The 13,357-nt window shown below is 46.4% G+C and overlaps 1 protein-coding gene across 9 annotated transcripts; it reads left to right on the top strand.

The window, feature by feature from the left end:
• Positions 1–7,219: 7,219 nt before the first annotated feature.
• Positions 7,220–11,842, top strand: LOC125132773 (leukocyte immunoglobulin-like receptor subfamily A member 5). Of its 9 annotated transcripts, none has more exons than XM_047790465.1 (7): positions 7,222–7,479; positions 7,568–7,663; positions 7,857–8,426; positions 8,603–8,887; positions 9,032–9,334; positions 9,549–9,648; positions 11,368–11,842. In XM_047790465.1, the coding sequence occupies exons 3-7, from the start codon at positions 8,093–8,095 to the stop codon at positions 11,582–11,584; spliced, it is 1,239 nt and encodes a 412-aa protein (XP_047646421.1). In that variant the 5' UTR covers positions 7,222–7,479; positions 7,568–7,663; positions 7,857–8,092; the 3' UTR covers positions 11,585–11,842. The 9 variants fall into 9 exon arrangements, with proteins under 9 accessions (XP_047646426.1, XP_047646429.1, XP_047646428.1 ...); XM_047790469.1 differs by having other exon boundaries at positions 7,224–7,479; positions 7,568–8,234; positions 8,391–8,426; XM_047790464.1 differs by having other exon boundaries at positions 7,568–8,426.
• The last annotated feature ends 1,515 nt before the right edge of the window (positions 11,843–13,357 follow it).

Genomic DNA, 13,357 nt, shown 5'->3' on the forward strand with positions numbered 1-13,357 from the left:
TTCCTGCCCCTGTACCTCATGACATGAACCAATGAAAACCCCACATGTTCATCTTTGCCTGATTAGATCAAAATGAGACCCCAGAGATGCTCACCTCCAGGGACCGAGACTGGCATGATTAGTTCTCAGGACTCACTTGAGATCAGAGAAGAGCTTACTTAAGCATTTGTAATATTGCCCACACCCTGTCCTTTTTTAGTTCTCAGGGCTAAGTGACATCCTCAGGCCATCACAAAACCATTCAGACCCAAAGAGTGATGAGGAGAAATCCTCAGTTATGGGGCTGGGCTCTGAGGATCACAACCTGTCAACGGGAGGCAGGTGACGTGGGTGGATGTGCAGGGATCCTGGGGTGACTGGGGTATGCCCTGACCTCTGTCCACAACCCCTAGCCTCTCACCCCCAAGACTACACAGTGGAGAACCTCATCTGGACAGGCATGGTTGTCTTGATCCTGCTGGTCCTTGGGATTCCGCCATTTCAGGCTAAACATGGCCATGATATAGCCAAGATACAGCCAGAAGGTGAACACAGGAGACAACAAACCCACCACTTGGTGAGGTAGGTCCCTGTTTGATTAGAAGGTTCAGGAGGAAAATCTTCAGCATCAATTGAAGGGGTCTTCTGCTGCGAATTTCAAGGGGGAGAAGTGCTGGCATGAAGGAAATACCTGGGTTGCTGCTTGCAGAGACGCTTCTGCAATTAACCTACAGTAATTTCCCTCCTTACTATTATTGATTTTTCTTGACTATTCTACTTTCTTTTTTTTTCTTTTAAAAAAATTTTTAAATTGAAGCATAGTTGATTTACAATGCTGTTAATTTCTGCAATACAGTAAAATATATATATATATATATATATATATATATATATATATATATATACTCTTTTTTTGGTTTTTTTTTTTTTTTGCATTTTCTAGGGCCTCTCCCACAGCATATGGAGGTTCCAAGACTAGGGGTCTAATCAGAGCTATAGCCACCGGCCTATGCCAGAGCCACAGCAACGCGAGATCCAAGCCATGTCTGCAACCTACACCACAGCTTACGGCAACGCCGGATCCTTAACCCACTGAGCAAGGCCAGGGACTGAACCTGCAACCTCATGGTTCCTAGTTGGAGTCATTAACCACTGCGCCACGATAGGAAATATATATATATATTCTTTTAATATTCTTTTCCATTACAGTTTATCTCAGGATATTGGATATAGTTCCCTGGGCTAGACAGTACACCTTTGCTTATCCACTTTGTACATAATAGCCTACATCTGCCCAATCCCCACCTCCGCGTCCATCCCTCCCCTCCCCCCCCACCCCCCGCTTTTCTTACTCCTATGACATGAGGCTACGCTCACATCACAGGTGTGGGTCCACACACAAAATCACCTTCATGCTCTGGTCCATTTTCTTGGGAGATATTTTTGCTTGATTTTTAATTTCCACATTCACTGCTCTATGTTGCTGACCCCCTTCTTTTCAACCCATAAAAAGAATCTGTCTTAAATAACTGGATCCCTGGGTGAAAAGCGGGTCTCATTTAGGCCAGATAAATCCAAAACCACCCCCCTAAATCCTCTCTGGACCCCTCAAGTCCGAATCTCCTCCAAAGTAATACCCAGAATCATTTCTGCCCAAATACCACCGGTTTGAAGGATATGTGAAGTGACACAAGGCATGTGATGTGACAACCAGGTGGTGAGCTGGTGAACCAGCTCTCTGAAAAAAAAATCACTTTTGCAAATGGTCTGATTTGTTCACATCTCTGTTTCTTTGCTAAATACTTCATGCCCGACTTTTTTTTTTTCATTATAGCTGGTTTACAGTGTTCTGTCAATTTTCTTTCTTTTTTTTTCTTTTCCTTTTTTTCCCACAACACACTTTTTCCCCCACTGTACAGCATGGGGACCCAGTTAAGAGGATATTACAATCGTGAGCATATATGTCCCAAATATAGGAGCACCCAGATACCTACAACAAATACTAACAGACATAAAAGGAGAAACTGATGGGAATATAATCATAGTGGGAGACTTTAATACCCCACTCACATCAATGGACAGATCCTTTAGACAGAAAATCAATAAAGCAACAGAGATTCCAAAGGAAACAATAGAAAAGTTAGACTTAATTGACATTTTTAGGACATTACATCCAAAAAAAATCAGAACATACATTCTTCTCAAGTGCACATGGAACATTCTCAAGAAGTGATCACATATTGGGGCACAACGCTAACCTCAACAAACTTAAGAGTACAGAAATTATTTCAAGTAACTCCTTTGACCACAATGACATGAAACTAGAAATCAACCACAAGAAAAGAAATGAGAAAAAACCTACTACATGGCGACTATACAACATGCTACTAAAAAACCAATGGGTCAATGAGGAAATCAGGAAAGAAATTTAAAAATATCTCGAGACAAATAATGAAGACATTACCTCTCAAAATCTATGGGATGCCACAAAAGCAGCGCTCAGAGGGAAGTTCAGAGCAATACAGGCCTTCCTCAAAAAAAGAAGAAAGATCTCAAATTGACAACTTAACCCATCACTGAAATGAATTAGAAAAAGAAGAACAAAAAAACCCCTAAAGTCAGCAGAAGGAAGAAAATCATAAAGATCAAAGAGGAAACCAATAAAATAGAGATTCAAAAAACAATAGAAAAAAAATCAATAAAACCAAGAGCTGGTTCTTTGAAAAGGTAAACAAAATTGACAAACCTCTGGCAAGACTCACCAAGAACAGGAGAGAAAGAACCCAAATAAACAAAATAAGAAATGAAAAAGGAGAAATCACAACGGATACTGCAGAAATACAAAAAACCATGTAAGAATACTATGAACAATTATATGCCAACAAATTTGACAACCCAAAAGAAATGGACAACTTTCTAGAGTCTTACAGGCTGCCAACACTGAATCAAAAAGAAATAGATCAACTGAACAGACAGATCACTAGAAATGAAATTGAATATGTTATAAAAATACTCCCTACAAATAAAAGTCCAGCCCCAGAGGACTTTACAGGCGAATTCTACCAAACATACAAAGAGGAACTTATACCCATCCACCTTAAACTTTTCCTAAAGGTTAAAGAAGGAACACTCCCAAAGACATTCTTTTTTTGTCTTTTTGCCTTTTCTAGGGCCGCTCCCATGGCATATGGAGGTTCCCAGGCTAGGGGTTGAACTGGAGTTGTAGCCAATGGCCTACGCCACAGCCACGGCAACATAGGATCCGAGCTGCGTCTGCCACCCACTCCACAGCTCATGGCAACACCAGATCCTTAACCCATTGAGCATGGCCAGGGATCGAACCCACAACTTCATGGTTCCTGGTCGGATTCGTTAACCACTGAGCCACGATAGGAATTCCTTAAAGACATTCTATGACACCACCATCACCCTCCTTCCAAAACCAGACGAGGATACCACCAAAAAAGAAAACATAGGCCAATATCTTTAATGAATATAGATGCAAAAATTCTCAACAAAATTTTAGCCAACTGAATCCAACAACATATCAAAAAGATCATACACCATGACCAGGTGGAATTCATCCCAGGTTCACAAGGTTGGTTCAACATACGTTAATCAATCAACATCATACACCACATTAACAAAAGAAAAGTCAAAAGCCACATGATCATTTCAATAGATGCATAAAAAGCATTTGACAAAGTCCAACATCCATTTATGATAAAAACTCTCACCAAAGTGGGTATAGAGGGAACATTCCTTAACATAATCAAAGCCTTTTATGACAAACCCACAGCAAATATAATACTCAGTGGAGAAAAATTGGAAGCCTTCCCACTAAAATCTGGAACATGACAGGGATGCTCACTCTCACCACTTTTATTCAACATAGTATTGGAAGTCCTAGCCACAGCAATCAGACAAACAAAAGAAATAAAAGGCATCCAAATAGGAAGAGAAGAGATAAAACTGTCACTGTATGCAGATGACATGATACTATATATAGAAAACCCTAAGGACTCAACCCAAAAACTACCTGAACGCATCAACAAATTCAGCAAAGTAGCAGGATATAAGATTAACATTCAGAAATCAGTAGCATTTCTGTATACTAACAATGAAACTTTAGAAAAGGACTACAAAAATACAATACTTTTGAAAATTGCACCCCCAAAAATCAAATACCTGGGAATACACATGACCAAGGATGCAATTTTCTTTTTTTTAAATTAATTTATTTTTCAACTGTTACTTCCCCAATACAATTTTTTTTCTACTGTACAGCATTGTGACCCAGTTATATGTACATATATACATTATTTTTTCTCACATTATCATGCTCTATCATAGGTGACTAGACATAGTTCCCAGTGCTACACAGCAGGATCTCACTGCTTATGCATTCCAAAGACAATAGCTTGCATCTATTAACCCCAAGCTCCCAATCCATCCCACTCCCTCCCACTCCTTCCCCTTCCCCCTTGGCAACCACAGGTCTGTTCTCCAAGTCCATGATTTTCTTTTCTATGGAAAGGTTTATTTGTGTCCTATATTAGATCCCAGATATAAGTGATATCATACAGTATTTGTCTTTCTCTTTCTAACTTATTTCACTTAGTATAAGAGTCTCTAGTTCCATCCATGTTGCTGCAAATGGCATTATTTTGTTCTTTTTATGGCTGAGTAGTATTCCATGGTGTATATATACCACATCTTCCTAATCCATTCATCTGTTGATGGACATTTGGGTTGTTTCCATGTCTTGACTATTGTGAATAGTGCTGCAGTGAACATGCGAGTGCATGTGTCTTTTTCAAGGAAAGTTTTGTCTGGATATATGTCCAAGAGTGGGATTGCTGGGTCATATGGTAGTTCTATGTATAGTTTTCTGAGGTACCTCCACACTGTTCTCCATAGTGGTTGTACCAGCTTATATTTCCACCAACAGTGCAGGAGGGTTCCCTTTTCACCACACCAGTTTTCTACTGTATAGCATGTTGATCTGGTTACACATACATGTATAGATTCATCACAAGTGATCAGACATAGTTCCCAGGGCTACACAGCAGGATCTCTTTGCCCATCCATTCCAAAGGCAACAGTCTGCATCTACTAACCCAGGACTCCCAGTCCATCCCATTCCCTCCCCCTCCCCCTCCCCCTTGGCAACCACAAGCCTATTCTCCAAGTCCACGATTTCCTTTTCTATGGAAAGGTTCATTTGTGCTGTATATTAGGTTCCAGATATAAGTGATATATACGGTATTTGTCTTTCTCTTTCTGACTTACTTCATTGAGTATGAGAGTCTCTAGTTCCATCCAGGTTGCAGCAAATGGCATTATTTTGTTCTTTTCTTCCTCTTCTTTTTTTTTTTTTTTTGTCTTTTAGGGCCACACCCACGACATATGGAGGTTCCCAGGCTAGTGGTCTAATTGGAACTATTGCTGCTGGCATACACCAGAGCCCCAGCAATGCCAGATCCAAGCCACATCTGCGACAAACACCACAGCTCACAGCAATGCTGGATCCTTAACCCACTGAACAAGGCCAGGGATCGAACCCTCAAACTCATGGTTCCTAGTCAGATTCGTTTCCACAGAGACACAACAGGAACTCCTACTTTGTTCTTTTTTATGGCTGAGTAGTATTCCCACCTTTAAGATGCTATTTTGTCGACAGAATCAACTTTCACAAGTGAGTATGAGTCATCCATGGTACCACACAGATGCTCCTGATATCCTTCTATCCCACAGGTCATGGTAATTTCCACCTCACTCTCACACCACAATTTCAGTGAAATTATGATGCCCAAATCCTAGCACCTTCACACGAGAGGTCAGTAGAAAACAGTGGCATAAACAACTGTGGGAGAAGAGCTGAAGCCTGACGTGGGGGCTTAACATGGGGGACGTGAGGGCAAGCAGGTAGGACGAGACCAAGTCCCTTATATGCATGCATTTCTCCCCTGGCAACACGTTCACCTTTGTCCCGTAATGATACTTTAGGGAGTAGAGAATTTCTCACTTACACTTAATTCCTTGACAGTGCTTTGTACTGTCCCCTTATCTCTTGGCATTTTCTTTCTTCAATTTCCTTTACTTTGTGGTGAAACATCAAGACACACATTTCACATACACAGTCACACATCCTCGCATTTGTATGTTCCGTCTACATCTCTGTAAAAGACCCAAGAATTTGCCTCTCACACTGCGGCAGACATTGTCCTCCCTGACTTCCTTCAGAAAGTCAGAGCATCCACAGTACTTCCTCCTCCTCCCCAAATACCCAGATTTTCTAATTCCGGTCTCTCTGTACTGTGTCCTACAGAATTTCCTCAACATTGTGTTCCAAGTTCATAACTGGCTCTTTGGCTATATCTTCTTGATGAAAAGGATATTTTGAGTGTATTAATGAAAGTATTATTCTTTTGCCCCTGGAAGTTATTTCCCTTGTTCATTGCTAAAATTCTGTATACCTCTAGAATATGATCCCTTTTACTGTTACAAGAATTTATGTTCTTTAATTTTTCAGATATATAAACACACCTCAATTAAAATGTTCCATATATTCCTAGTATCCTTTTTCTCCGGATGTGAGAAGACGAACTACTAACTCCGTAGCGACTCCTCACAGCTTATCATTAGGATTTCTCTCCGGTGTTCATTTCTATTGGATACTCAGCTCCCAGATACCTGACTTTCCATAGTTTCTCCCAGGTCTGTCCTGACATTCAGAGCCGAGATGGGTAGATTCTTACAGCTGCCCTGCCCCCTGGCATCCACTTTCCCCACCTCAGCATCCAACTAGGAATGTGCCCAGCAGGCATGGCCCCCAGGTGAGCCTCACGCTCACACGTAAGACAGATGCCTGCGTAAGACTGTAATACGTTAAATCTTTTCCAAAACACACAGGGGATGTGGCTGAGGGCTGACCTTGGGGCTGGGTCAGTGAGCAGAGATACCCCAGTGCCTGTTCACAGTTATGGGAAAGGGGCAACACCACTTCCCGCTTGGACCTGGCGCCCGAGCCCCTCCCTGCCTGTGAGGACCTGGGGTCCCTGTCCTGTCCACGGGGAGCTGGAAACTGCCGCTCAAATAACCCCCTTGTTGTATTCAGGCTCTGGGGGTGGCTAAGCCTTGGCAGCTTCTTCCTCTTCTTTTTTGGCTGTGGTTCCCTCTCTATTTGGGGAGGTTTCATTTCTCCCTTCCTACAGTAGACTGTGCCTATGTGTTTCTTAGAAAACATAAGCAGCACTGCTTGGTGTGAGGAGCAGATGAGAGCACGTCAATCATCCGCGGGGACTCTGAGGTCTGACACCTGGATCCTGTCATCTCCTCCCCTGCCCAGGCCTCTTCACCAGGTCTGCAAATTCGCCAACACTGGGTCCCTTCATGTCCTGGCACCGCTGAGCTCACAACGTCTCTGAGGAGTGGGGTTCAGACCACAAGGTGCAGACAAGCAAACAGAGGCTCGGAGACGGGATGTCACAGCCCAAGGTGCACGGGCAGAGCATGACCAGGAATATTTAAATAATACGAGCTCTGTCCCTCGAGTCAGAGCACTAACCCACTCTCTGTCCCACAGTTCTGAAGACAGAACCAGAGCCGGAGGAGGAGACTCTGCTCAAGTGATCGAGGAGACCAAGGAGGAAGGAAGACTCTGGGGCTTGTTCCCAGGAAGGTGTGGTGGAGGCTGTTGCAAGAAAAAAGAGAAGTCGTGGGAGGGGCTGTAACGGAGAGAAACCCCACACTCTGGGCTGGGGGAGGACTCCTGTTTCCTTCCCTTGTGTCTTGTATTTCTCCTCTGCTCTCATGGCCATGTTGACCTGCACTTAGATGCTAGATGTGTGTCTCTAATGACCTGAATTCTGCAGGGCATTTATGTGAAGCATCTCCAGGACTGGTGACCCCTGTCCACATAGAGGAGCCACAGGGATGTGCTGATGGACGGGCGGAGGAGGAAGGAGACCCCAAGGGGAGGCTCTGAGAGGGAGGACACATCCTGGTCACCTGTACCTGGAAGGGGCACCAGGTTTGTCATGGACACAAGTGCCAAGCTCTTAGGAAGAGGCAGTTCCCCTTCCTGTGGGGCTGTGGACGTGACAGCCCCATGACAAGGAGGACCAGCCTCCAAGGGGCCACACCCTGGGCCCTGTCTGTCCTGAGGGCGCCTGACTCTCCTCCAGCTGCACAGCCTGGACCACAGGGAGGAGACGCCATGACCCCCACGCTCCCAGCCCTGCTCTGCCTCGGTGAGATGCAGGGCGAGGGGAAGCCCTGTTCTGGGAGGACCCGCCCCCTCCCCACACCAGCCTATACTCTCGGGACACCCAGCACGCAGGGGGCGCCCGGGCACGAGAGGTTCTGCTCAGAGTCCAGGGCGAGTCCTCACAGGTGCTTTCTTCCAGGGCTGAGTGTGGGCCTGGGGACCCAGGTGCAGGCAGGTGAGTCGGTGCCCAGGGGTCCCAATGCCTCCTCTCCTCCGTGGGGACAAGGGGCCACCCCCAGGCACTGGGCATGGAGACGGCAGGGAGGGGCTGAAGGGTGGGGAGTCAGGCAGGGTTGGGCTGAGAGCTGGGGGTGGGGAGGTCTTGTGACCTGGTCTCTCATGTCCTTCCAGGGACCCTCCCCAAACCCACCCTCTGGGCTGAGCCAGGCCCTCTGGTCCCCTGGTATAGCCCTGTGACCATCTGGTGTCAGGGGACCCTGGAGGCCAAGGAGTTCCATCTGGATAAAGAGGGAAGGCAAACTCCCTGGTACCGACTGAGCCCACTGGAGGCTAGGGACAAGGCCAAGTTCTCCATCCCATTCACAACTGAGGCCTATGCAGGGAGATACCGCTGTTACTATATCAGCCCCACTGGCAGGTCAGAGCCCAGTGATGCGCTAGAGCTGGTGGTGACAGGTGAGAGGACACTCAGGGGGCCCAGCCTCAGGCTCTGCCCTCAGGCAGGGGTCTGCTCTCAGGGGGGGTCCCTCTCACAGCCCAGCCCTGGGGGAGCTCAGGGGCTGTGAGCCCCATGTAACCAGCTGCCTCCTTCTCTCCTAGGAGCCTATGAGAAACCCGCCCTCTCAGCCCTGCCCAGCCCTGTGGTGGCCTCAGGAGGGAATGTGACCCTCCAGTGTGGCTCAGGGCACGGATATGAGAGGTTCATTCTGACTAAGGAAGGAGAACACAAGTCCTCCTGGACTCTGGACACACAGAGATACCCTAATAGGCAGACCCGGGCCCTGTTTCCTATGGGCCCCGTGACCCCCAGCCACAGGGGGACATTCAGATGCTATGGCTCTTTCAGAGACAAACCCCAGGTGTGGTCACACCCCAGTGACCCCCTGGAGCTCCTGGTCTCAGGTGAGGGGGGCCCAGCCTGGTCCCAGAGGCTTTGGGGCCCCAGGCAGGTCCCTGGGGGCCTGGCTCAGAGCAGAGCCCCATGTGAGGGGGTGGCTGAGGGAGTGGGGCTCCTGGATCAGAACCCAGAGTGTGAGAGACAGTGAGACCTGGGGGTCAGGGGGGACAAGGGGGTCATGGGGGAAGCAGCCCCTAACTCAGGGCTCTCTCTCCCCAGGGGACTCTGGGAAGCCCTCCCTCCTGACCCCGCAGGGCCCTGTTGTGGCCTCTGGACAGAGCCTGACCCTCCAGTGTTGCTCTGCCATCAGCTACGACAGGTTCGCTCTGGCCAAGGAGGGGGCATGGGACCTTCCCCAGCGCTCTGCCTGGCAGCCCCAGGCTGGGCTCTCTCAGGCCCACTTCCCCCTGGGTTAGGAGAGGGACCTCCCCAGGGGCCAGTACAGATGCTACAATAGATATACCACTCCATCTAGACAGAGTCTCTCCTGCCAATGTCTCCATCTCAGAATCTGAGCCTCTGGAGTCCCAGCCTCCCCCTTCTCCACAGATACTCTCCTGTATAGACAAGCATCCCCACCTGTGGGGACCACTCAGCAAGGCCCTCCATGCTGCTCTGTGCATATCTGAGACCAAGGAGGGATGGTGCAGGGCTCACAGGAGTAACTCCATGGATGACCGCCCAGCGCACCTGTGGTGCACGGCTGTTTGCTCTGTACCTGTGCATGTCTCTATTGTTGCTCTTGGTTGGAGAACTTTGCAGCAACCTAAGTTTCCACATGTCTGCAAAACGAGAAAGATGGTGGTGGGGCCTCTTTCCTCTGTCCTGCCAACCCTGTTCGGTCTCAAAGGAGCTACATGTCCACACGTCTGCTCCTCTTCTACTCTGCCTCCTCTCTAAACCCCACAAACTTGACCTGACTCCTAAGAACACACCAAGAACTTCCTGGAGACCTGCCTCCTTATTGCCTTTGTATTTCTAGTAACTGGCCCAATCTGTGCTACATGTATGAATTTCCCCTCTTTCTCCTCTGAGTATCTGTATATATAGATACACACATGTTATATACACGGGTATGTAGGTGAATTTTTTTATAGGTGTATACTTGCATATAGACATATTGACATGTAACGTTAGCATTTAACAGATATGTGCATGCATTTACTATATGTATGATAGGTAATTTATACAATGTAATATATGTAACACATTATAACAAAAAAATGTCTATAGGGAGTTCCCTTGTGGCACAGCAAGTTAAGGATTTAGCATTGTCACTACAGCGGCTTGGGTCACTGCCATGGCATGGGTTCAGTCCTTGGCCCAGGAACTTCCACATGGCACAGGAGCAGCCAAAGCAAAAGTATACAAAAATATATCTTTTATATGTAGGTAAATACATACCTACTATTATATAAATACTACACTTATTCTTCTACACAATTTACAAATATTCACCCTTAAGTCCCTATTTTTTCATCTCCTGTGTTGTCACACTTGTTACTGATCTTCCATATATCTCATGCTCCAAGAAGGCAGAAATACGGTTTTTATTACCTGTGAACATTACATTACCTTTAGGAAATATGGATTTGCAAGGGTGTGTGTGCCTCACACTAAATATACCAAACTGTATGAAGAATAATTTAATCAAAAAAGAATACATGAACAAAATGCTCCAGCAGCCCAGGGGAAACCCAGCAAAGTAGAGACAGGGTTCACTAAGGAACCGTGCAAAAGCTGTGCCAGGAGAACTGGGGACACTGAGAACACAGAACCTGGGGAAGGGCTGTGTGTCCCCAGCTCCTCACTCACATCCCCACTTCATGATTCTCAGGACCAGCAGACACCATCTGCCCACCACAAAACCACTCAAATCCCACGAGTGGTGAGGAGGAGGAATCCTCAGTTATGGGGCTGGGTTCTGGGGTTCATGTCCCATAAAGGGAGGCAGTGCCCAGGATTCTGGGGGGGGACTGGGATCTGCCCTGACCTCTGCGACCTCTCTGTCCACAACCCCTACCCTCTCCCCCCCAAGACTACACAGTGGAGAACCTTGTCCGTATGGCCGTGGCTGGCCTGATCCTGCTGGGCCTCGGGATTCTGCTCTTCCAGGCTCGACACGGCCATGGAGGAACCCAAGACGCGGCCAGGAGCTGAGCACAGAGGCCACAGGGCACCGTCCAGAGTGGCAGAGCCTTAGAAATGACCTGATGGGCCCAGAAGGTTCTGGAAGAGAATCTGCAGTGTTGTGAGAACTGCCTGCTGAGACCATGGAGGGAGAGACGGGGTGTGGGTGCGGGCGGAGGACTGGGGAGTCCCTGTGCAGGGCTCTGCCTCTGTTACACCGAGGTGCTCTCCTCCTCCTCGGACGCCGCTCCCTGACGGCCTGTCCTCTCTCACCTGGGACATGAGGCGCAGCCCACATGGCAGGTGTGTGCCCACACCTTAAACACCTGCATGCTCTGGTTCAGTTTCCTGCAATATAGTTTCCTTTGTTTTTAATTTCCACATTATCTGGTGTGTGATATTGATCTCCATTCCTTTGCTCATACACAGAATAGGGTTCAAGTAACTGAATAAATGGGTGTAATTGGGGCCGAATTTGGGACACATGAATTCAACACTCACCCCTTAAGCCCTTTCTGGACCGTCAAGCCCTCCTCCCCTCATCAGATGACACCTGACATAGGTTCTCCAGAAACACCAGAGTTTGAAGCAACACCCTAGTGTTTGAAGTGACAGCCAGGTGCTGTGCCAGTAAGTGGGCTTTAAGAATATACCTTTTTAAGCATGATAATTGTACATGTATGTGTAACTGGGTCACCATGCTGTACAGTAGAAAAAAAATATTGGGGAAATAACAATTGATTACAATTAAGACTCCTTGATAAGAAAAAGAAAGAAAGAATACACCTTTTTAAAATATAAAAAGTCCATATTTGTGCAATTCATCTGTCTTTAGTATAACTCTTCCTGGCCAACGTCAAGGTGCCCATGCAAATGCACTGAAGGCAGAGATGGGAAGTAGTGAAGAGAGTTGTATGATGGGTGTTCCCATTGTGGCTCAGTGGAAACTCATCTGATGAGTATCCATGAGGACACAGGTTCAATCCCAGGTCTTGCTCAATGGGTTAAAGGTCCGGCATTGAGACAAGGGGGGCAGACACCAGAAGTAAGAGAGGCTACAACTCTAGTATCTGTCAAAAGGTCACCACACCAAAAACCTATAAAAATGAGAAGACAGAGAACTATAACTCAGATGAGGGAGAAAGGAAAAACCCCAGAAAATCAGCTAAGCAATGAGGAGATTCTTAGCCTCCAGGAAAAAGACTTTAGATTGTTGATGCTAAAGATGATGCAAGACATTGGGAATAAACTGGAGGCAAAGATGGATAACTTACAGGAAACACTGAGCAAAGAGATACAAGATATAAAACTTAAACAAGAAGAGATGCAAAATACAATAACTGAAATAAAAAATTCACTAGAAGCAGCTAACAGCAGAATACAGGAGGCAGACGAATGAATAAGTGAGGTGGAGGACAGATTAGTGGAAATTACAACTGCAGAACAGAAAAGAGAAAAAAGATTGAAAACAAATGAAGAGAGTCTCAGAGAACTCTGGGACAACGTGAAATGCACCAACATCCGTATTATAGGGATGCCAGAAGGAGAAGAGAGAGAGAAGGGGACAGAAAAAACATTCCAAGAGATAACAGCCAAAAACTTCCCTAACATGGGAAAGGAACCACTCACTCAAATCCAGAAAACACAATGAGTACCATATGAATAAACCCAAGGAGGAATACACTGAGACACTTATTAGTCAAACTGGCCAAGATTAAAGACAAAGAGAAAATCTTGAAAGCAGCTAGGGAAAAGAATCAGATAACATACAAGGGAACCCTGATAAGCTTGTTGGCAGATTTTTCAACAGAAACTGCAGGCCAGAAGAGAGTGGCATAATATAGTTAATGTGACAAAAGGAAAAAACCTCCAACCAATAATACTTTACCCAGCAAGGC

The sequence above is a fragment of the Phacochoerus africanus genome, chromosome 8 (assembly GCF_016906955.1).
Source record: "Phacochoerus africanus isolate WHEZ1 chromosome 8, ROS_Pafr_v1, whole genome shotgun sequence".
NCBI lineage: Eukaryota > Metazoa > Chordata > Mammalia > Artiodactyla > Suidae > Phacochoerus > Phacochoerus africanus.